This window comes from Moschus berezovskii, chromosome 3 (genome assembly GCF_049115385.1).
Source record: "Moschus berezovskii isolate FMDL1 chromosome 3, NW_MosBer_1.0, whole genome shotgun sequence".
Classification (NCBI taxonomy): Eukaryota; Metazoa; Chordata; class Mammalia; order Artiodactyla; family Moschidae; genus Moschus; species Moschus berezovskii.
The window spans coordinates 103,803,563-103,827,234 of record NC_142462.1 but is presented as its reverse complement, the minus strand read 5'-3'; the positions used below and the strand labels follow the sequence as shown (position 1 = coordinate 103,827,234).

The 23,672-nt window shown below is 37.1% G+C and overlaps 1 protein-coding gene across 2 annotated transcripts in view; it reads right to left on the bottom strand.

The window, feature by feature from the left end:
- KLHDC10 (kelch domain containing 10) overlaps positions 1-23,672 on the bottom strand; it is a 62,522-nt gene that overhangs the window by 23,318 nt on the left and 15,532 nt on the right. The window contains exon 2 of one of the 2 annotated variants that reach the window (XM_055421262.2): positions 5,761-5,847. The exons of the other annotated variant lie outside the window; for it this stretch is intronic. Within the exon in view, the coding sequence (XP_055277237.1) occupies positions 5,761-5,847 (87 nt within the window). The remainder of the gene's footprint in view (positions 1-5,760; positions 5,848-23,672) is intronic. 2 annotated transcript variants of the gene reach the window in all.

Sequence of the window (23,672 nt, the reverse complement as noted above, 5' to 3'; positions counted from 1 at the left end):
ATGTAGCCTGTTTCCATCTTTGGAATCATAAGTAGTTCAGTAATGTACAGATAGATGCTTTTTGCTTTTACATTTCTCTAGCTTGTTCCCTGGTGGGCTCTTTATACTGAAAACTCAGTCTTTCTTCAGCATAGGGAAATATCCTTTAATTCTTTGTATTTTCTCTTTCACTGTCTTTCCATATGTACCTCTATAAAATGGATACTGGATCACTTAGATCTATCCTAATAGCATAATTTTCCTTGTGTACTTTCTCTTTTTGTCCTTTTGCTTTATGGTCTGTAAATTTCCCCTACTTTAGTTTTGTAAAAATTGGTCCTAAGTCTGTGTACTATTTGAGTCGGACAGGACTGAGCGACTCCACTTTCATGCATTGGAGAAGGAAATGGGAACCCACTCCAGAGTTCTTGCCTGGAGAATTCCAGGGACGGGGGAGCCTGGTGGGCTGCCGTTTATGGGGCCGTAGAGAGTCAGACACAACTGAAGTGATTTAGCAGCAGCAGCTGTATACCATTTAACTAACTACATTTTATTTCAGCAATCAAATTTCAATTGGAACTAATTCTTTAACCACTCCTTTTTTTCTGCACAGTAGTCATCTTTTTATTTGTAAACCCAATTTTCTCTTGACTGAGGGAACCTGCTATGATCAGAACTTCCTCAAGTTCCATTCTGCTTCCTCAGTATCTCTATTGCCATAGTCAGCTGTTTCATTTATTCAGCTTACTAATCTTTTTTCAAGTTTTGTTATTGTTGTCCAGTCGCTCAGTAGTGTCCGACTCTTTGTGACCCAACTGAGCATCCCAGGTTCAGCAGCACTCCAGGTTCCTCTGCCCTCTACTATCTCCCAGAGTTTGCTCAAATTCATGTCCATTGAGTCGGTGATGCTATCTGTTCATCTCATCCTCTGCCACCCCCTTCTCCTTTTGTCTTCTACATCTTTCTCAGCATCAGGGTCTTTCCCAATGATAACAGATTTCCTCCACAGTTGTATTACTCTGTCTCCAAACTTCCAAATGGGAGATATGTTTGACTGTGGGTCTCTGCAGGTATGTGGTATACTCACAGACAGGTTTCTCTTTAGAAGTGGAGAAAAAAAAAGTTTTTCCAAAATAAGGAAGGCTGTATTTTGATGGTACATTCATTTAACATACCTCAGTCTTCAGTGGAGCTCACTTTCTTCTTCTCCCCACATTCCATCCACCTCATCCAATCTGTTGTGGAGATCCATTACCTAAAGCTATGCTTTGCATTCAGACTCTACCCAACCCCAGGTCCACTGTGCTCAATCCTCCCTCCAACAAATCCCCTACTTTGCTTGAAGAACTGTCCTCAGAGCAAAAGCCACTGCTCTTCCCTGCTGGCTCAATGGTAAAGAATCTGCCTGCCAATGCAGGAGGTGCAGGTTTGATCCCAGGGTGGGGAAGGTCCCCTGGAAAAGGAAATGGCAACCCACTCCAGTATTTTTTTCTTGGGAAACCCCATGGACAGAAGAACCCGGCAGGCTTTAGTCCATGGGATGGCAAAGAGTTGGATGTGACTAAACAACAACAATAACAAAGCCATTGCCAGGGAGGGAGAGAAGTAGAGGAAATAACATTTTTGAAGGCAGTCTCTTAATTATTTGCCCTGATGTTCCATTTCCCCCCAATCTTCTTCTTCCTCCTACACCTGCTGATTCTAGGCTTAGAAGGCTTCTTTCCTTCTTTCAGGAAAGAAGTTCCATTAAGAAATTCTCTTTCAGCATGCAGCAGGAGTACCTACTTGGGGTTGCATTTTATCCTGTTCTGCTTTCTCAATCATTATAATTCCAACTGTTTTCTATTACCCTGAAATTCCACCAATTTTCTGGTATTATAACAATAGCAAGAATGACAGCAGCTAACATTAAGTCAATACTGGCTGAACGTAAAAGCTCTTGAGTGCTTTGCACATGTTACCTCTCTTGATAGTCACAGCAACCCTAGGAAGCTGGTATCATTATCATCATCCTAATTTTGTAGATGAGTAAATTGTGGTTAAAAAAAAAGAATAAGCAACTTGCCCAAAGTCACATAGTTGGTAAATGCCAGAGCCTGGATTCAGACATGGGTAATCTGGCTTCAAAGCCTCCTTTTACTGTTTTTCAATACAATTATGATTCATTCTTTTTTGTATGTCTGTCTTGTAATTTTCAGTAATATATGAGAAGTATAGGAGAGGAAATGGGTATAACTGGACCATCATTTTGCAATGAATACACACTGTCTTCACTACACTGATATTGTTTTCACACTACTTTCTACATGGGTAGAAAATATCTTTTAGAAAAGATACAGGATCTAGTGAAGGAATCTAGCGACAGAAAATGAGTACCATAAAACTTTAATCAGAATCAAAAGAGGTAGTGTGTAGAGTCCCAAAATGAGAGGCTTAAAAGTGGCAATTTCAAGAGTACAGATAACTTAAAAAAAAAACAACTAAGGAAACACTAACCTGCATTTTAATATTCTCAGCAACTCATTAGTTTGCTGTCACTATCACCAGAAGGAAGTCAAAAATGTACTAAAATTTTAGTCCCATCCTATTCTCTTGACAGCAGCTTTACAAATAACAAATTCAACTCAAATACATACGATATACCTACCACATGCACTGTGCTACAAACTGGAGATAAAGAAATGAAAGGCACTGTTCCACTGTCCCTGCCCTTACAGAGCTTACAGTCTACGGCAGGCACAAAACAAGTAAACAAATGACTATAATTCAGTGTGATAAGTATTATGATAGAGGCCAGTACACAGAGGGTGCAATCAAAACAAAGAGGCAGGCTTCCAAAGAGGTTTTCCTAGAAATAACGCCTAGACTGAGTGTCCAAGGACATGCTATTATTGGTTTGGGGAGCTTAAACTGAATTTATTATCTTTTCCCTCAACCTGCTCTTCCATCCATCTAATACAACACCTGGTAAAGAGAAAATGGTCCACACAGAAAGCTGAAGCTTTCTTGACTTTTCCCTCCTCCTCTTCAAGTGGTCATCGAGTCTCATCAAATTCCACTTGGTAAAATTTTAAATCAGTTACCTACCCTCTAGTCCTACTATATGTAACTACCTTAGTTGTAGTCTCCATCATTTCTCACCGTGATAACTCTAACAATCTTGTAACTGGTCTTCCAATTAAATCTCTTTGCTAGTTAAATAAACTGATCCTAAAAACTCCCCGGGGACGGTGCCCAACTTGATCTGGACCTTCTCCAGCTTCTTCTATCCGCACTCTTTCCCACTCTGCTGAACTTCCAACAGTTCCTCTCAAAGACCATACTCTGTTCTGCCTAACTGCCTTTACTCAAGCTGCTTGGTCCCCATGATGTGAGATGTTCCAACCCTGCCCTGTTAACACCTACTCAGACTACTTAGTGTATCTCTTCTGAAAAGGCATCCTGATGACTTCCCTTCCTCTGTCCTTCCCACATGCTGAGTCAGGTACCTCTTCTTGAGCTCCCACACCATACTACCTCATCAGGACATTTACCACAAAGAATTACACATTCAAATTATTCTGTAATTATTTACCTGATTCTCTAGTATCTAGATTACTGAACTAGCACAGAGCCTGTTATCCGGAAGGCAATCAAAAAATACTGAAAGAATGAAAGCATGAATGAACGAACAAGGTTAGTTAAGTCTGTGAAATCTGATGAGATAACAGAAGGAGGTAATGGAGAGGACAGAACGTTGGAGTAATTCCCATCTTTAGCGAGCAGGAAGAAAGAAGCTAGTACAGGAAACAAAATGAACAATCAAAGAGGTTGGAAGAAAACATCTCAGATTGTACATCAAAGTATAACCCAAAAAGAGAAAAATTTGAGAAGGTGCAGGTGGTCAACAGATCAAACACTACAAACAGGTCAAAAGTGAGAACTAACACAAGGCCACTGCGTTAGGGGTGGTCACTGGGGATCTGGATGTTGCTAATGCTGAGTTTAGTCCCACCTCACTCTTCTCAGCACAGTCAGAGTCCATCTTCCTCAGCCATTTTTTGAGGCAATTTAGGGCTTACAAAAATAACCAAAGGTATGAAACTTACCTGTATTAATCTCTTTTTTCCATGATTAAAACATTGGAAAACAGAATATACAAAAGAAAATAAAATCCCACCAACCAGACAAAATGTTATTTCACCATTTCCTTTGTTTTTTTATGTTTATATTTGTACAAAGTTGATATCATATTGAATTTTATATCCTAATTACACAATTGCTTAATTATACTTAAGTTTAGTCAGCCCAAGTTAGCTTTCTCATTATAAATCAATAAATTAGCATTTTAATCTTTTAAATAGGAAAAAGAAAAATTACGTTATAGAATTAGATGTACTGCTTGGCCACGTGTACACAATGGTTTTTTTTTTGGTCACATAACACTAAAATTACCTCTTAGTTTCTATTAATATTTCTATTATTTCTAATGAATATTTCTAATATTGCTATTATTTTTGCTAGAAGGTAGGATAGCAGGAATTCCCTGGTGGTCCGGTGCTTATGACTAGGTGCCTTCACTTCCATGGCCCACGTTCAATCCCTGGTTGGGGAACTAAAGTTCCACAAGCCATGAGGTGCAGCCAAAAAATAAAAGAAAAAGAGAATTCTTAAAAAAGGTAGCATAGCACCCTCCGTATCTTATCTTGACCTATTTATTTTTTCATGATCTGGAGCTTGGCTGCTAAAAATAGATTAGGCACTAGATATAGGAAACATCTTTAGCTGCTGCAGGACTTTTTTCTAGACTTTTTTTTAAAAATAATCTCTTCAGTCAAAATTAGATAAATTGGCTTTTAAATAAGGTCTAAATTATAATATTAAGAATGCTGGCCTGACAATTTGTTATATCTAGAAAAACAGTGTGAACCAGAGTTTTCAACCCTTTTCTGAGATTTTCTTTTTTTCAGTAGGAGTATGTTTTATTGAAAAAAAAAAAACAGAAAGAATGAAACCTAAAAGTAAGGTTACTAGGTCAAAGGATGTGAACATTTTTAAGGCTTTTGATACATACTGCCAAACTAAATCCAGAAAGGTGGTGTTAAATTATACTTCCTTCAGTATATGAGCTTGGACTGCCCCATACCATTGCAACACTGAGTACTCTTATTTTCAGTCTTTGCTGACCTACTAGGCAAAAAATCTTATTATTTCAGTTATGTCTATAACAATAGTGAAAATAAACATCTGCTCATATTTATTGAGCTTTTTATTATTTTTTATTAATTGTTCATGTTCTTTTGCCTATTTTTCCAATGGGTATTTGTTTTTAAACTATTGATTTGTGAGAGCTCTTTATATATTCATGATACTAACCATTTGTTACAAATATTTCCCCCTTTAATCTTTTTATTAGTGGCTTCTGACATACAAATTTACAGTCATATAAATTTTATTTCTTCCTTAAAATCATATTTAGAAAAGCATTTCCCATACTCTTATTTTATAAATTATTCAAAGTTCTTTTTAGTATATTTACAGGGGAATAACACTGATATCAGTAAGATGATTTATTTCTACCATCTAATACACATGAAGTGATTCTAACTTCCCAAAACTATAATACAGTCCCAACAGTACAGGCTCAATATGACATACAAGTTTAAAATGAAAATTCTAGACTTTCCTTAATCCAATTTAAGGCGTTCACACAATTTTTAAAAACCAGAGTTTTGAGTTTAGAAAATTCAAAGCTCCCTTTAACCCATATGAAGCACAGATCTCTTGCTAGTTATCACCCACCTCTCAAAAACCTGTTAGGGATCCTTATGATGGGACAGGACTGAATGAAGCGCCTCCTAACTGGGTCCCATCGTATTTTCTTCTTACCTGTTGCCACAATTATCAGCAATAAGTCAGACACATACAACACATGGCAAATAATACATAGCAACTGCAGTTATAAAGACAGAAAAACAGGAAACAAAACAATACTTGAATACAGGAAGAAATGATGTAAAGTAGCATTTAACCCTTTTTGGAAGTCAAAACAAAATCAAATTAATATATAAGCAGTGATGAAGGTTTTCAATTCATCCCCAAAAGAATATGAACAATTATGTGCACCATTTTTCAAAATTCTGGTTCAACAGAACATGCATTCAATAATCACCAATGCCATCTTGTGGCAAAAATTCACCAGGAGCTTTATAAACAGATCAGAAATGATGACATTTTTAAAAGCCAGTGAATGTTAAAAAGGGAGCTCTTACTAAAACTAATTTGATATAACATAGGCTCCTGTTCTCTTCTGGGTTTGGTAATTCTTTTATCAGTTTTATGGTTAACAGGATAAAGCAACGGGCATCATTCTTTAAATATGAAATAAGCTGATCTCGCTAAATTAAAATTTTATGATAGTAAACGGATAAAACAAACATTTAACATTTGACAATTCCACTGTGGAGGGAGAAAAATAAGGAACTTTTTCTGTCTTCACAGGAAGCAAATTAATTGCACATTAATCCCAATTAAAACTTGTTTTCTTATAATATAGAAGAAAAATGCAAAGTGTTAATGGGATAATTTTGTCTCTTCTCAAAGTTTTGATAGCTCCCAAAGACAGCTCTTACAGGCAATAAAAACAATTAACACTGGTATTGAATTTAAAGTTTACAAAGAGCTTCTATACATGTTATCTCATTTGATCCTCACAATAAGCCTGTATGGATTCAACAGTCATTTCATTAAGCACCTGCTCTGCTGTGAGCCCCAGGCTAGGCTCCACAGTAGCCAGAGGAGGATATGACTCCTAGCCTCAAGAACTCATGGTCTTCTGAGGAAGGCAGATGCCTAAACAAATAATTACATTACAGTGAGGTAACTTCTTAAACAGGGGCAATAAAAACACTTCAAGGAAGATATTATCATCTTAATTTATAAGTAAGGAAGCTAAAAAAAAAATTAAGTGACTTAATGCCAAAGCCAGGAGTCAAGTCTGGGCAGTCTGACTCTTCATACATGCCTTCTTTCTACTACATCACACTTAACCTGCCTCAAATTCCTTAGAAAGCGTATAGTTTTTTATTTTGGCAACTGGAAATATCTTAGATGTAGCACTTGTACGTAGAGATACACAAATTTTGTGTGATGAAATGGCATTACCTGTACATGTATACTTAATATTGTGGAGGAGACAGACTTGTGGGCAAAGGAAAGAATTATTTATTTTGCAGAGAGTTTATCTGTTAATCCTCCAAGTCTTTTAAATCAGTAGTTCCCAAACGTTGGCCTATAGACCACTGCTAGGCTAAGGTAAAGATTTACCAGTAGAATACAAAATAAGAAAAATGTGGACAAGGGAGTGAGTTTTTTAAATACTAAAATGTTCCACTGAAAAGTCTATTCTTTTGTCAGAAATTAGAAACTTTTGTTATTAAATATTCTTTTGTGAGATGAAGATGATAAAAAATGGTAGCTGATTTGTTTTTTAATATTCTTTCTTGGAAAAACAGAAATTTTGCAAGCCTGTTTGTATCCCCAAATAGATATATATTTTTAAATTTATAGGTTTATGGCATCCAAAGATTGGAGAACCACAGCTTTAAATCAATACAATACTTGTCAATCACTCATAAGTCCAACATTGTAAAACCACACTATCAAAGGATACATAAGATGCATAAGAAACTTCCCTTGCCCTCAAGGAGCTTATATTCTAATTAGGGAGACAAGACAAACACATAAAACAGTTAGATAGCAATACGAGACAAAATATAACAAGTGATTAGCTTAAAATTTGACATCTTTATGTATCAAAAGCATTGAAATGTACATACCCTTTGACCCAGCTATTCCACTTCTAGGAATTTATTCCTAAAGAAACAATCATAGATGCATGGAAAGATGTATGGACAAAGACACTACGGTATTATTTATAATGGTAAAGAATCTGAAACACTTTCAGAGTCCAATCATAGGGAGATGGTTAAGTATGCTAAGTAAACATACTTAAATATATTCACATTCTGTGCACCACTAAAAAATACATACAAGAGTATTTACTAACATGAGAAGACATTCACAATATATTGCAAATGAAAGGTACAGGTACAAAATAGCAGTAGCGTATTATACCATATTAACAAGGAAAAAAGTATATATAGTCATGAAAAACTCAGGCAGTATATACATCAGATTTTAACTGTGGTTATCTTTGGGCAGTTATTAAGAACAATTTTGTTTTCTTTTCCTAGTGCTGTCTCTATTTTCCAAGCTTTCTCATTGAGTAGGTATTACTTTTGGACTGGAAGAAAAACAATACCATATTACTATTTTTTTTTTGAAGCTATAAGAAAATACTATAAAGAAACATATCAAAGTGTTAACAGTGGTTATGATTCAGGTTGAGGATTATCACTCCTTTTATATTATCCCAAAATTCTAAGACATACATTATTTTATAATGGAAAAATATAAAACAAATTTAGATAACAGTAAGGGAGTAATACTGAAAATTACTGAACCAAAGTTGTAATCAAAAATTCTTTTTGATGTTTTTTTCAGAGCTTTGTCATCATACATCTTTGGCCTGCTTCTCTGTCAGCAACCAACGTAAGTCTGTCAAAGGCACAGGCTAATATTGACTCTGCAGAGGGTTATTCAGGCGAAGTAGGCACTAACTTCAGAACCCTTGTTTTCTTCCTTTAGCCAAAGAGCAGATAAAAAGAGAAACCAGCAACATACCAAATATATCTTTCCAATTTCAAGTAAACATAGTCCTGAAATTTTGTTCATCGAAGCTTTAATTTTTATATATTTGAGTGTCAATCTTCATTTGTGATTGCTTCTACTCTTCAAAACAAAAACCAGAGTTTTCCAATCATTTCATCAAGATTTTATTTTTGGCGAGCTTTTAAGTTTTTCCTGTTTATTTATTTCACTATAAATATAATGTAGCCATCAATAATCAAGATAGTAGGCTGAGCACACTGTAAGCAACTCCCCTATCCCCAAAACCTCACAAATAACACAAAAGCCATTTAAAAATATATATAATCAAAAAAGAGCAAGAAATGGTCTTAGTCAATCACTGAAAAATGAAAAGCTGATAGAATCAGCTTAAAGGAGGTTTACCACAGTCCTATACACCCAGACCAGAGGGCTATTTGCAAGTGATCTGAACAGCCTTCAGAGTTAACTAAATAAGCCCAGAGGTGAAAGCAGAAAGAACAGAAATAATTTACAGAATTTCAGCATAACTGGTTAGGAGTTGTTGCTTCCAGATAAGAACAATGGCATCAAACTAGAAAGGTGTCACTCCCCAGGTGGGAACAATGACTAGATAAACACTGGGATCAAAAAGACAGGACAGAGCTCTGGGTGGACATTAAATCCTAGGAAAAAGGGGACAGACACTAGAGAAGACTGGCAATTGCATATTCCATCTCGACCCACAGTCAGTGGAGACTTGCTGCAGTAAACAGATGTAACATTCACAGGAAGGCTAACAAGGACTCTCAAATAAAGATGAGTGAGCACAAAACCAAGACCCAAATATGAAAAAGTTATTAATATGACAAAAAGAACTCACACCCAAAGAAAGACAGCTAAAAAATTAAATAGAGTAAGACCTTAGATTAGGTACAATTACTATCCTGAGATATACCAGACAGTAACACATTTAAGAAATAAATTGGAAATTTTAGAAATTAAATTTTGATCATTTAATTATCCAAAAAAAATTAAGGATGGAAAAAAAAGAATGAATTAAATTACTAGTTTAAAAAATGGAACCAAAGAAATTCACCTGAATACAGTATAGAAGGAAAAAGAGGTGGGAAGCATTTTAATAAGATATAAAAGGGAATTGAGCAATTATTATAAAAATTCCACCTGCTTTTTTTTGCAGAAACAGACAAGCTAATATGAAACTTCATATGGAAACACAAGGAACTCAGAAAACCAAAACAATCTTGAAAAAGAACTGAACTGGAAGACTTATACTTCCTGGAGTCAAAGCTTACTGTAAAGACATAGTATTCAAAACTGTAGTACTGGCATAAGGATAGACATGCATATTAACAGGACAGAATTAAAGAGTCTACAAGTAAATCCATATATATCTGGTCAAATGACTTGACAAGGGTGACAAGATTACTCAATGAGAAAAGCATAATCTTTTCAACAAATGGTCCTGGGACAACTAGATATACTTTTAAAACTAGAATTCTGTATCAACTCAAACTCTCAGTCAATTGTGAGAGTGAAATCAAGACATTCTTAAAATTTTTTTATTATTATTTTTTTGGCTGCACCGCATAGCTTGTGGGATCTTAGTTCCCCAACCAGGGATCAAACCCATGACACATGCAGAGGAAACATGGAGGTTTAACCACTGGACCACCAGGGAAGTCCCTCCCAAGACATTTTTGAATGCACAAAGACACAAAATTTTTGATTCTCTCAAGAGTTCTTGTGAAAGAATTACTCAAAGATATATATCTAGAATTTTTTAAAAACTCAATAATAATCAAAGTAAAAGAAAAGAGTAAGCAGAGAAGTGCTGACTTACTAAATAAATGTTTTAGTAAAACAAAAGCTTACTAACATTCGAAAGTGTGCTCTCAGGTGATACTGACAGAAATAATTGTAAGGGTAAAAAGAAGGGTTGGGAGAAGGGTAAGTTCATGAATGGTTAAAAAAAAAAAAAGATACAGAGGGTGACTAATATAGATATTGATGGAAAATATAAACTTAAGTATTATTTAAAAACTTTAAGATGGCTTCATTCCAAACATTTAAGGCAGACACAAATGCTTACAGAGAATAGAGAATCTCATTTATGAGACTAGTAGAACCCTCATATCAAAGTCTGATAAAGATATTAAAAATCATTACAGGTCAACATCCTTTAGAAACACAGGCACAAAAATTCTAAACAAAATATTATCAAATCAAAATTACATAGAAAGGATAACACATCATGACTAAATGAAATTTGTCCCCAAAATGTGAGACTGATAACAAATTAAAAAATCAGTATAATTTACCACAAGAACAGAATAAAGAGGGAAAACTATACAATCATCTCAATAAATGCAGAAAAAACATTTGATAAAATTCAACACCAAGCAAACTGGGAGGAAAAAAAATTACTTATGCTTACACAAAAACCTGTCCATAAATGTTCACAGAAAGTTCATTCACAACAGCCAAAACCTGAACAACTTTCCAATGAATCAGAATGGGTAAACAAACTGTGGTTCTGTCTACACTACAGCAGACTACTCAGTACCAATAAACTTTTGATGGGGGCAACAACTTGGATGGCCCTCAAGGGAATTATGCTGAATAAAAAAAGCGAGTGTCAAAAGATTACATGGAAAAAAAAAAGGTTACATGATTCCACTTATACAACGTAACTGAAATGATGAAACTACATAGAGATGGAGGACAGACTAGTGGGTGCCAGAGGTTTGCTGGGGAAGGTGGCTGTGCCTATACATGAGGGGCCCTTGTAAATGGATCTGTGCCGTATCTTGACTAGGTGGCCATGAAAATCTACACATGTGACAAAATTACACAGAACTCAAAACACATGCATAGACACACACATGAATTAGTGCATATAAAACTAATGAAATCTGAGTAAAGTAAGTTGATGGTATCAATGTCAATTATCCTGGTTGTGTTACTATGCGATAGCAAGATATTATCATCTGGGAAACTGGATGAAGGGTATATGGATCTCTCTGAATTATTCCTTACAACTGCATGAAAATTTATAATATCTCAAGGTAAAAAGTATGAAAAATAAAATAAAAACCTGGATGAAGAAGAAAAACCTATGTTGATATGGAGCAGACTGCATTCAAAATGACATATCAGAAACAAGAATGAATATTTTAACAATCAGAACTATTGACAGAGAACTTGATCTAAGAATTCTAGTTTAGATGATATGGTCCCACTGCTTTATACAATTCAATATTTATAACAAATTTCAAAAGAGAAGCAAATTAATACTGTATTCAGAATCACTGCATGGTTGTGCAGGCTGCTTACTGCATGAGAACTCCATGCCAAGTGGATAAATGGGAGCTAAAATTCAGCCTGCACTCTACTCCTAATGTATTTACAGCACTATGTCTACCTGTGCCATGGCACACTTTGGGCTGACAGTGATCAACTTGTTAAGTAAATTACTTCCTTTTAAACATAAGAGAAATGACATTTACTGAGTATACACTCTATTCCCAGCATGTATATACATTCATTTTTAAACATCTGCCTTTGCCTTTCAAAATAAGATCTGAACCTGGATCGATTCTGCTGTGCTGCCTGGGTACAGAGTATTTCTTAGGAGGCTTTGGTTCTGCCTCAAATCCTTTTTGAAACAAAGCAATGTATAAATTAATACAAACCAAAATATGAGTTACAGTGCTATACTGTACTGTGTTCTGGTTTAGTCATGCATTATGTATATGTATATATGTCTGTCTGTGTGTGTGTGAAAACAACTGTATTCCTTAATAAAAATACTCTTCCAAGAACTCATTTAGTCCTTACCACAACTCAGAGATAGATAAAAATTAGGATCCCAAATTTACAGATGAGGAAACTAAGACACAGAGAGATTAAGTAATTTGCCCAAGGTTACTTAGCTAAGTAAGTAAAGACTCCGGGATTCAAACCCATTCAGTCAATAATGCTCATAACCACAATTCAATTTGGCACCTGAAAAAAGTATGTGTATTAGAGTTACTTGATAAATACTTGTTAAATGAATGAATGAATATTAAGGCAGTAATTCTCAACCAAAGGTACACTCTTCCAACTCCCTAAAGAAGCTGCTCTCCTCTCCCAAGATTCTCCATTATACAGTCATCCCTCAATATCAACTGGGGATTGGTTCCAGGACCCCTTACAGATACCAAAATCCAAGGATGTTCAACTCCCTTATTCTATAAAATGGTTAAGGCTTAAGTAGGCATACAACCTACTCATACATCTTCCTATATACTTCAAATCCTCTCTAGATTGATAATACAATGTAAATGCTATGTAAGTAGTTGTAAATACAGTGTAAATTATCTGTAAATTGTTGCGGGAGTGCAGCAGATTAGTGTTTGCTATTTGGAACTTTTTATTTTCCCCAAATATTTTTGATCCGAGGTTGGCTGAATCCATGGATGTGGAACTCGTGGATAAAGAAAGCTAACTGTATCATTATACTGCCACTTAATTAAGAATAAAACCATAGTAAGTCATTCCTAACTACTGGAATAACTGTTAATACTTCCCATCCCTTAGGTTTTTAGGAGTCAAAAATTGTGAGGAACAACCATGCTGGCACCTTGAAGATCACTCTGATTTTTTTAGGGGCCTTCAAGTAGAGTGCGAGCAGCTGTTGACTACTTACTGGTTTCTACTGTACTTCCCAAATACATGCAAAGGAAACGTATCTTTAGGGAACTAACAATATTGAGGCAAAAGCAGCTATTTGCTCCCCCAGACATCAGATGTTATATCTTCTGTTTTTTAACCACACTCCTTATTTACTTTAAATATTCCATTTTCACATGTATCTGCTTATAAGACAACTCTATAAATAAATGGTAAATGAATGTTGCTGGTTCTTGCCTTTTTGTTGTTTGCCATTTCTACTGGTCATTAAAACATATTCATTTCGCCTGCCAGGCTTCATTTTTCTGTTTTCGTTCACTTTAGTCTCTTTGCTCTTCTGACATTACTCCTCTAACACATATAGCAAAAGGTAGGCCTATCATAGATTTCTTTTATTCTATAAAAATAATCACAGCACACTGAGAGACATCTTCAAATCTTAAGCTATTCTTTGTCATTTCAGTTTATATTATTAGTTATTCAAGCACTACTTTACTGAAAAAAAATGGGCTTGTTGGGTGAGTAGTTTTGTCTTCAGAGGAGGGAAGGAGCACAGGGGGAGCTGTAACTAAACTGTTCCAAAAGGTAGCCGTGAAGCCAGTGTTCATAAATGATACTATCCTTCCTTAGAAATAGTAGAAATGAAAGAGGCTAAAATTTTTACAGATTAAAAATTAATCAAAAAGTACTGTAATTCATAAACTTGTGTTAGATTGAAATACTATATCTGGATCTAACAAACAAAAATTCTAGGAACACTTCTAATTTAAAATAGCATCATCACAGGCTGCCAAGACTTCAAAATAAAGTTTTAAATAAAAACCCCACCCTTTTGGGCCAGTTTAATCTTTTGATAGGAAGGACATAACTATAAGCACATCACAGACTATATGTATACTAGACGATCTCCAAAGCTCTAAAAATTCTACTATTTTCAACAGAATCAGAAAGGCTTTAACCTTAGAACTTACCCAGTGCAATGGTTCCTGAGATGCTGGACTAGATGGCTCATTGCAGCTTATTAAAAAATATAAAAACAAAAAGCAGATTACCAGGTCCATTCCAGTAGGTCTGGTACATTAACTTTGGTAGGGAACTGGGTTCCACTGAGACTAATAAAAATTATGGCTCTCGTCCCAGAAAAATGCACATATATGTTCACAATTTTACAAATGATATAATCCTCTGAAGACTATCCACAGACTCATGAATTTATAGACTCAAAACTTAAAAAAATTAAAAAGAATTTAGATCCAGAAAGTTACAATTGTTTTCAAAGGGTAGTTAAATGAAGAAGGAATGGATTTATTCCATATTCTACCAGAAGATACAACTGAAAAGATTTTTGACCCAGAATATTATAACTGTCTTCAATGGGGAGTATTCTACCAGAAAACATAACTGGGAGAAACTCAAAGTTGCAGTTGAATTCAAGGCAAATCTTTGTAACAATTAAAGACAACAAATAATCTGACAGCTCTCTCTGCAAAGAGGCAACTCATTAACTGAAGAGATCAAAACAAGCAGATTTCTTTAAAAAGACATTAAAAAAAAAATCAGAACTATTTTGGAAAGGATTTCCCCACTGGGTAGAAGATAAAGCAAGATGACTTCCAAGGTCTTTTTCAATTTTAATATTTTATGATTCTAAGGTGTTTTAGAGGAGGGGAAAAGGAAAAAATTAAAAGTCATTTTAAAACTATTTTTTTACTCCTTATAGGTTGTTTTCTATGTTTAAGATTTAAAAAAGAGTCTGCATTTGTGCTCTAAGTTATCTGTGTCAATGTGGCTTTTTTTTTTAACTGAAGTATAGTTGATTTACAATGTCATGTTGATGTGTGCCTGTCTAGAAATGTAAACTATAGCAAAAGGATCTATATTAAGCATATCGAATATTTTTCTACAACCCTAAAAAATAATCTGATCAGTTTCTTTGCAAACAACTACCTATCTGAATCGTAATTATACTGAAATGAAAATTTATAGTAATAATTCACCCAAGAGCTACACTACACTGTTTGGTCTTTACTTGCTCCTGGATTTCTTGTACTCTGTAACTTGAATTTCCAGAGCATAACCTCTTTCCCCAAAAACATTCCTGAGAGAGAGAGAAAAGACTATGTACTCTATGAGTATAGATGTAAGGAGACCATAAATATGAAAAACAGATTTTTAAATCAATACATTTTGACAAAGCCTGCTGATCGAAAATTTTGCAACCTCCCTCCTTTAAGGAACACTGAAGATGGGTAGCTCTTTAGAGACATAGAATCCATGCTATTTCTGCAAGTGAAACTGAGGAACTCCTAAGGAGAAGGAAATCCAAAAATTCCAACAGTCAAACAATTGTATCCAGAAATGCCATTTATTATTTTTGCTATTCATTGTTTCTTGATTAAAACTAGAAAAGTGATCAGTTTTGAAAGTGAGGACACAACTGTTTTATATGAATTAACTTTGCTTTCTCTCAAGTTACCATTTTCTATTGGTAAATGCAGTGTCTTCCAAGAAAAGATCTAGACATGACCAAAGGCAATGAAAGCTTGTGGTGGACTAAATCTGGCCAAAAGCAACAAAATATTCATTAAATAATTAATTTTTAACATTGGATTTTTTAAAAAAAACTCTTAAAATTTGATATTTAGAAACAAACTATTCTGAAAAATTGATAATAATCCTGTTATGTAATAAGCAGAGAGGCAATATCTTAAATGCAAAACAAAAAAATGCCAGATATGAATATGGCCAAAGTACACATGATTTCTAGTAAGATATTTGCATGAAGCTTTATATTCAGAAATAGCTATTCTTTACTTAGAAACAAAAATTACAAAAAGTAACATTTCACAAGAACACTTGCACTGAAGTATTCTTTCTAAAAATGCACAGATAAATTTTGGACTTAATATTAAAACTGAATAGAAAAGATTTTGTTACAGCTTTGAGAAGTTATTTTTCTCCCTGAACGCTTTCCACAATGTTTTCCTTTGTATATGCATAGTATTTAAAGCTAAAGACATTACCTCTTCCTAAGGTACCCAATTCACATTCAGTTCAGTTACTCAGTCGTATCCGACTCCTTGCGACCCCATGGACTGCAGCACACGAGGCTTCCTGTCCATCACCAACTCTCGGAGTTTGCTCAAACTCATGTCCACTGAGTTGGTGATGCCATTCAACCATCTCATCCTCGGTCGTCCCCTTCTCCTTAATGCCTTCAGTCTTCCCCAGCATCAGGGTCTCCTCCAATGAGTCAGTTATTCGCATCAGGTGGCCAAAGTACTGGAGTTTCAGCTTCAGCATCAGTCCTTCCAATGAATATTCAGGACTGATTTCCTTTAGGATGGACTGGTTGGATCTCCTTGCAGTCCAAGGGACTCTCTAGAGTCTTCTCCAACATCACAGTTCAAAAGCATCAATTCTTTGGCGATCAGCTTTCTTCACAGTCCAACTCTCACATCCATACATGACTACTGGAAAAACCATAGCTTTGACTAGACAGACAGCAAAGTAATGTCTCTGCTTTTTAATATGCTGTCTAGGTTGGTCATAGCTTTGCTTCCAAGGAGCAAGTATCTTTTAATTTCATGGTTGCAGTCACCATCTGCAGTGATTTTGGAGCCCAAAAAAGTAAGTCTCTCACTGTTTCAATTGTTTCCCCATCTATTTGCCATGAAGTGATGGGACCGGATGCTATGATCTTCGTTTTCTGAATGTTGAGTTTTAAATCAGCTTTTTCACTCTCCTCTTTCACTTCCATCAAGAGGCTCTCTAGCTCTTCTTAGCTTTCACCCATAAGGGTGGTACCAACTGCATATCTGAGGTTTTTGATATTTCTCCCAGCAATCTTGATTCCTTGTGCTTCACCCAGCCTGGCATTTCACATGATGTATTCTGCAGTACTCTTGCCTGGAAAATCCCATGGATGGAGAAGCCTGGTAGGCTGCATTCCGTGGGTTCGCTAAGGGTCAGACACGACTGAGCGACTTCACTTTCACTTTTCACTTTCACATATGGAGAAGGAAATGGCAACCCACTCCAGTGTTCTTGCCTGGAGAATCCCAGGAACGGGGGAGCCTGGTGGGCTTCCGTCTAAGGGGTCACACAGAGTCAGACACGACTGAAGTGACTTAGCAGCAGCAGCAGCAGCATTCTGCATATAAGTTAAATAAGCAGGGTGACAATATACAGCCTTGACGTACTCCTTTCCCGATTTGGAACCAGTCTGTTGTTCCATGTTCAGTTCTAACTGTTGTTTCATGACCTGCATATAGATTTCTCAGGAGGTAAGTCAGGTGGTCTGGTATTCCCATCTCTTGAAGAATTTTCCACAGTTTGTTGTGATCCACACAGTCAAAGGCTTTGGAAGTAGTCAATAAAGCAGAAGCGACTTCACTTTCACTTTTCACTTTCACACACTGGAGAAGGAAATGGCGGCCCACTCCAGTGTTCTTGCCTGGAGAATCCCAGGGACGGGGGAGCCTGGTGGGCTTCCATCTATGGGGTCACACAGAGTCGGACACGATTGAAGTGACTCAGCAGCAGCAGCAGCAGCAGATGTTTTTCTGGAACTCTCTTGCTTTTTCGATGATCCAATGGATGTTAGCAATTTGATCTCTGGTTCCTCTGCCTTTTCTAAATCCAGCTTGAACATCCAGAAGTTCATGGTTTACATACTGTTGAATCCTGGCTTGGAGAATTTGGGCATTACTTTGCTAGCCTGTAAGATGAGTGCAATTGTGAGGTAGTTTGAACATTCTTTGGCATTGCCTTTCTTTGGGATTGGAATGAAAGCTGATCTTTTCCAGTCCTGTGGCCACTGCTGAGTTTTCCAAATTTGCTGGCATATTGAGTGCTGCACTTTCACAGCATCATCTTTCAGGATCTGAAATAGCTCAACTGGAATTCCATCACCTCCACTAGCTTTGTGCATAGGATGCTTCCTAAAGCCCACTTGACTTGGCATTCCAGGATGTCTGGCTCTAGGTGGGTGATCACACCATCGTGGTTATCTGGGTCATGAAGATCTTTTTTGTATAGTTCTGTGTATTCTTGCCACTTCTTCTTAATATCTTCTGCTTCTGTTAGGTCCATACCATTTGTCCTTTATTGTGCCCGTCTTTGCATGAAATGATCCCTTGGTATCTCTAATTTTCTTGAAGAGATCTCTAGTCTTTCCCATTCTATTGTTTTCCTCTATTTCTTTGCACTGATCACCGAGGAAGGCTTTCTTATTCTCCTTGCTATTCTTTGGAACTCTGGTATATCTTTCCTTTTCTCCTCTGCCTTTAGCTTCTCTTCTTTTCATAGCTATTTGTAAGGCTTCCTTAGACAACCATTTTGCCTTTTTGCATTTCTTTTTCTTGGGGATGGTCTTGATCACTGCCTCCTGTACAATGTCACGAACCTCTGTCCACAGTTCTTCAGGCACTCTGTCTCTCAGATCTAATCTCTTGAGTCTATTTGTCACTTGCACTGTATAATCATAAGGGATTTGATTTAGGTCATACCTGGATGGTCCAGTGGTTTTCCCTACTTTCTTCAATTTCAGTCTGAATTTTGTAATAAGGAGTTCATTATCGGAGCCACAGTCAGCTCCTGGTCTTGTTTTTGCTGACTGTATAGAGCTTCTCCATCTTTGGCTGCAAAGAACATAATCAATCTGATTTCGGCATTGACCATCTGGTGACGCCCATGTGTAGAGTCTCCTCTTGTGTTGTTGGAAGAGGGTATTTGCTATGACCAGTGCGTTCTCTTGGCAAAACTCTGTTAGCCTTCGCCCTGCTTCATTTTGTACTCCAAGGCCAAATTTGCCTGTTATTCCCGGTATCTCTTGACTTCCTACTTTTGCATTCCAGTCCCCTATGATGAAAAAGACATCTTTTTTGGGTGTTAGTTCTAGAAGGTCTTGTAGGTCTTCACAGAATCATTCAACTTCAGCTTCTTCAGCATTACTGGTTGGGGCACAGACTTGGATTACTGTGATATTGAATGATTTGCCTTGCAAATGAACAGAGATCACTCTGTTATTTTTGAGATTGCACCCAAGTACTGCATTTTGGACTTTTGTTGACTGTGAGGGCTACTCCATTTCTTCTAAGGGATTCTTGCCCACAGTAGTAGATATAAAGGTCATCTGAGTTAAATCCATCCATTCCAGTCCATTTTAGTTCACTGATTCCTAGAATGTCGATGTTTACTCTTGCCATCTCCTGCTTGACTTGACCACTTCTAATTTACCTTGATTCCAGGTTCGTATGCAATATTGTTCTTTACAGCATCAGACTTTACTTCCATCACCAGTCACATCCACAACTGGGTGTTGTTTTTGCTTTAGCTCCGTCTCTTCCTTCTTTCTGGAGTTATTTCTCCATTTTTCTCCAGTAGCATATTGGGCACCTACCGACCTAGGGAGTTCATCTTTCAGTGTCATGTTTTTTGCCTTTTGATACTGTTCATGGGGTTCTCAAGGCAAGAATACTGAAGTGGTTTGCCATTCCCTTCTTCGGTGGACCACATTTTGTCAGAACTCTCCACCATGACCTGTCCATCTTGGGTGGCCCCACACAGCATGGCTCATTGTTTCATTGAGCTGGACAAGGCTGTGGTCCATGTGAACAGTTTGATTAGTTTTCTGTGATTGTGGTTTTCATTCTGCCTGCCCTCTGATGGATAAGGATAAGAAGCTTATGGAAGCTTCCTGTTGGAAGAGACTGACTGTGGGGGGAAATGGGTCTTGTTCTGATGGGTGGGGCCCTTCTCAGTAAATGTTTAATCCAATTTTCTGTTGATGGGCAGGGCTGTGTTCCCTGTTGTTTGACCTGAGACCAAACTATGGTGGAGATAATGAAGATAATAGTGACCTCCTTCAAAAGGTCCCATGCATGCACTGCCAAACTCAACCCTGCAGCAGGCCTCCAATGCTGCAGCAGGCCACTGCAGGCCCACGCCTCTGCCAGAGACTCCTGGACACCTACAGGAAAGTCTGGGTCAGTCTCTTATGGGGTCACTACTCCCTTCTCCTGGGTCCTGGTGCACACAAGGTTTTGCTTATGCCCTTCAAGAATCTGTTTCTCCAGTCCTGTGTAAGTTCTGGCGGCTCTATGGTGGGGTTAATGGCGACCTCATCCAAGAGGGCTTATGCCACACCCAGGTCTGCTGCACCCAGAGTCCCTGCCCCTGTGGCATGCCACTGCTGGCCCATACCTCCACAGGAGACACTCAAACACTCACAGGCAGGTCTGGTTCAGTCTCTGTGGGGTCTCCTTGTGTGCACCAGGTGTTGTTAGAGCCCTCTAAGAGTCTCTGGTGGGTATGGGGTTCGGTTCTAAACACAATTTCGCCCCTCCTACCATCTTGCTGGGGCTTCTCCTTTGTCCTTTTCAATTCACATTAGAAAATTTACATTCCTGCATCAAGTTTGTGTACTTCTGTGTGTTTTAAGGAAATTATTTTACATGATACCAAGATGTTTGCAGCTAAGCTTTGGTTTGATCAATTACACATCTGATTCAAATTAACTGGGTTGATAGTTTGCTAATGAAACCATATGGCAAGAGACACTGAGTAAAAAGGGAAATAACTTTCCTAAAGAAGCACCATTCAACTCCAATGACTGTTTATCTCATCTTATTTTTTTTTTTGGCTTAGTTACTTCTAATTTCATTGTCTAGTCTTTAGACAACTCAATGATCACACCTTAGATAAAGCTTGGAGCAAACTGACTGACAGTATAGCACATATAAAAAGGAAGAGCATGAGATAGAGCTGAATTCTAAATGCAGCAGGAAGCTACTAAGGATTTTGATTTGGGAAGCAATAGTCATAGTTACGCTTTGGGGAGATTAATCTTGTTTCAGTATAAAGAATGAAATAGGAAAGGAAGACTGAGAGTGAGAAAAACATTACAGGTTTCCCCTGTTATCCTAAAGTAGAGTGTTCACAATGAAACCTTTCCTAAGCAAAATGGTGTTATGTGAAGAAGCAATTACCTTAATTACCTTTGTGCTAACTGATGTACAAAATAAATCCTGATAAAGCCTAGATGCTCACAGACACAGTGCAAAGCTATGGTGGCTTGATGCTGAGATGACAAGTGTAGTTTCCAGGGAAGGAGCCTGGAAGGGCCACTCATGCTGCTTGGCATGTGTGCTGCCTCTGTACCAGCTCACGGCAAAACAAATGTTGAACCCATTTTTTTGCTTTGTCATAAAAGTGACAATCCTCTTCCAATTTCTTTCAGTTAGTGAAAACAGACACTAACATAGGACTTTCTTAAAAGTGGTGTGAAGTAAACTTGGAAAAGTGGGGAATACCTGTATTTGTTTTGTCTATTTGTTTTCTTAGTTGCTAAGTCACGTCCAACTCTTTAGCTACCCCAGAGACTGTAGCCTACCAGGCTCCTCTGTCCATATTTCCCAGGCAAGAATACTGGAGTGGGTTGCCATTTCCTTCTCCAGGAGATCTTCTCAACACAAAGACTGCACCTGCGTCTCCTGCTTGGCAGGCAGATTCTTTACCACTGAGCCACTGGGGAAGCCTTTACCTGTATAATAAAGTCAAATTTGAGGCAATGAAAACCTGAATTATGGTAATACTGGGAAAGACAGGCAACAGAGACGAAGACAGCACAGTAGTTAAAGGCATGGACACTGGAACCACGCTGCCTGTTTCCAAATCATAAGGGTTCTGTCCCTTGTGAATTATATGGCCTTAGAAAAGGTGTTACCCTCTGGGCCTCAGTTTCTTTCTCTATGAAAAGGGAACAATAACAGTACCTACTCCTCATTAGGTTATGAGTAAATGTTTATAAAAATTCTTAGCTAATAATAGTTACTATATGCAGATAAAACACAGGGCTTAAAGACTAGCTGGATGGGAAAGTTGAGTAAGATAAAGACATAACTATCAGTGTGAGTTTTAAAATTCTATAACTTGAAAAACTTTAAAAACACAGATATTGAAGGGCAAGTCAGCAATATTTACCACCATGTGTTACACAATCTTTTTAAAGAATAAAAGACCAGAAAAAATGTAGGCTGGCACTTTGCTACATACCTTGAAACAACTAACAGAACACTGAAAATCAACTATACTCCAACAAAATTTTTTTAAAAAAACTGTGTAGCTGGTAAATTGCTATACATCCATACAATGCAATACTTTCAGCCATGAAGAAGAATCAGATCAATCTAAATATGCTAATATAGAACAACTCATACAATATATTTTTAGTAAAAATAAAAAAAGACAGGTGCAGAAAGAATATGTACTCCACGTATTCTTTATGTATTTACTCTAATTTGTTAAAAAATAAAGATAACATATCTATATGTGAAGTGAAAGTGAAAGTCGCTCAGCCGTGTCCAACTCTTTGCGACCTCATGGACTATACACAGCATGGAATTCTCCAGGCCAGAATACTGGAGTGGGTAGCCTTTCCCTTCTCCAGGGGATCTTCCCAACCCAGGGATCGAACCCAGGTCTCCCTCATTGCAGGCGGATTCTTTACCATCTGAGCTACAAGGGAAGCCCAAGAATATTACAGTGGGGAGCCTATCCCTTGCCCAGCGGATCTTACTGACCCTGGAATGGAACCAGGGTCTCCTGATAGCAGGCGGATTCTTTACCAACTGAGCTATCAGGGAAACCCCATACCTATATGTGTACACATGCAAGTTTTAATTCTGGAAAGATACACTAAAAACTAACAGATGTGATACCTCTGGGGAGAAACTAGAGAATTAGTGATCTAAGGAGAAGAGAGATTTGGTCTCCCTTGTATACTATTTTATCAGGCTTATAGAGTGTTTTTCAGTTCAACAAAAATAATTTTTAAAAAATGACAGGTAGGTAAGGTTGAGTTAAAAAATATGAAATCATATTTACATATGTAAATGAGAATAACTTTTTTATGTGTTCTACAAGTTTGCCCAGTATAGATACTGGTAACAGTCTAATGATCTGGGTGTTCAAAAACACTAAAGACTCTTTAAAAAAAAAAAGATCTTAAAAATAGCTCAAGGACAATATACAAACTGAACCTTAAATTGCATCTGTTGTTGTTTGTTCGCTAACTCATGTCTGACTCCCTGCGACTCATGGAGTGCAGCATGCCAGGCTTCCCTATCCTTCACTATCTCCCGGAGTTTGCTCAAATTCATGTCCACTGAGTAGGTAATGTCATCCAACCATCTCATCCTCTGTTGCCCCCTTCTCCTCCTGCCTTCAGTCTTTCCCAGCATCAGGGTCTTTTCTAATGAATCAGCTCTTCGTATCACGTGGCCAAAGTGTTGGAGCTTAAGCAT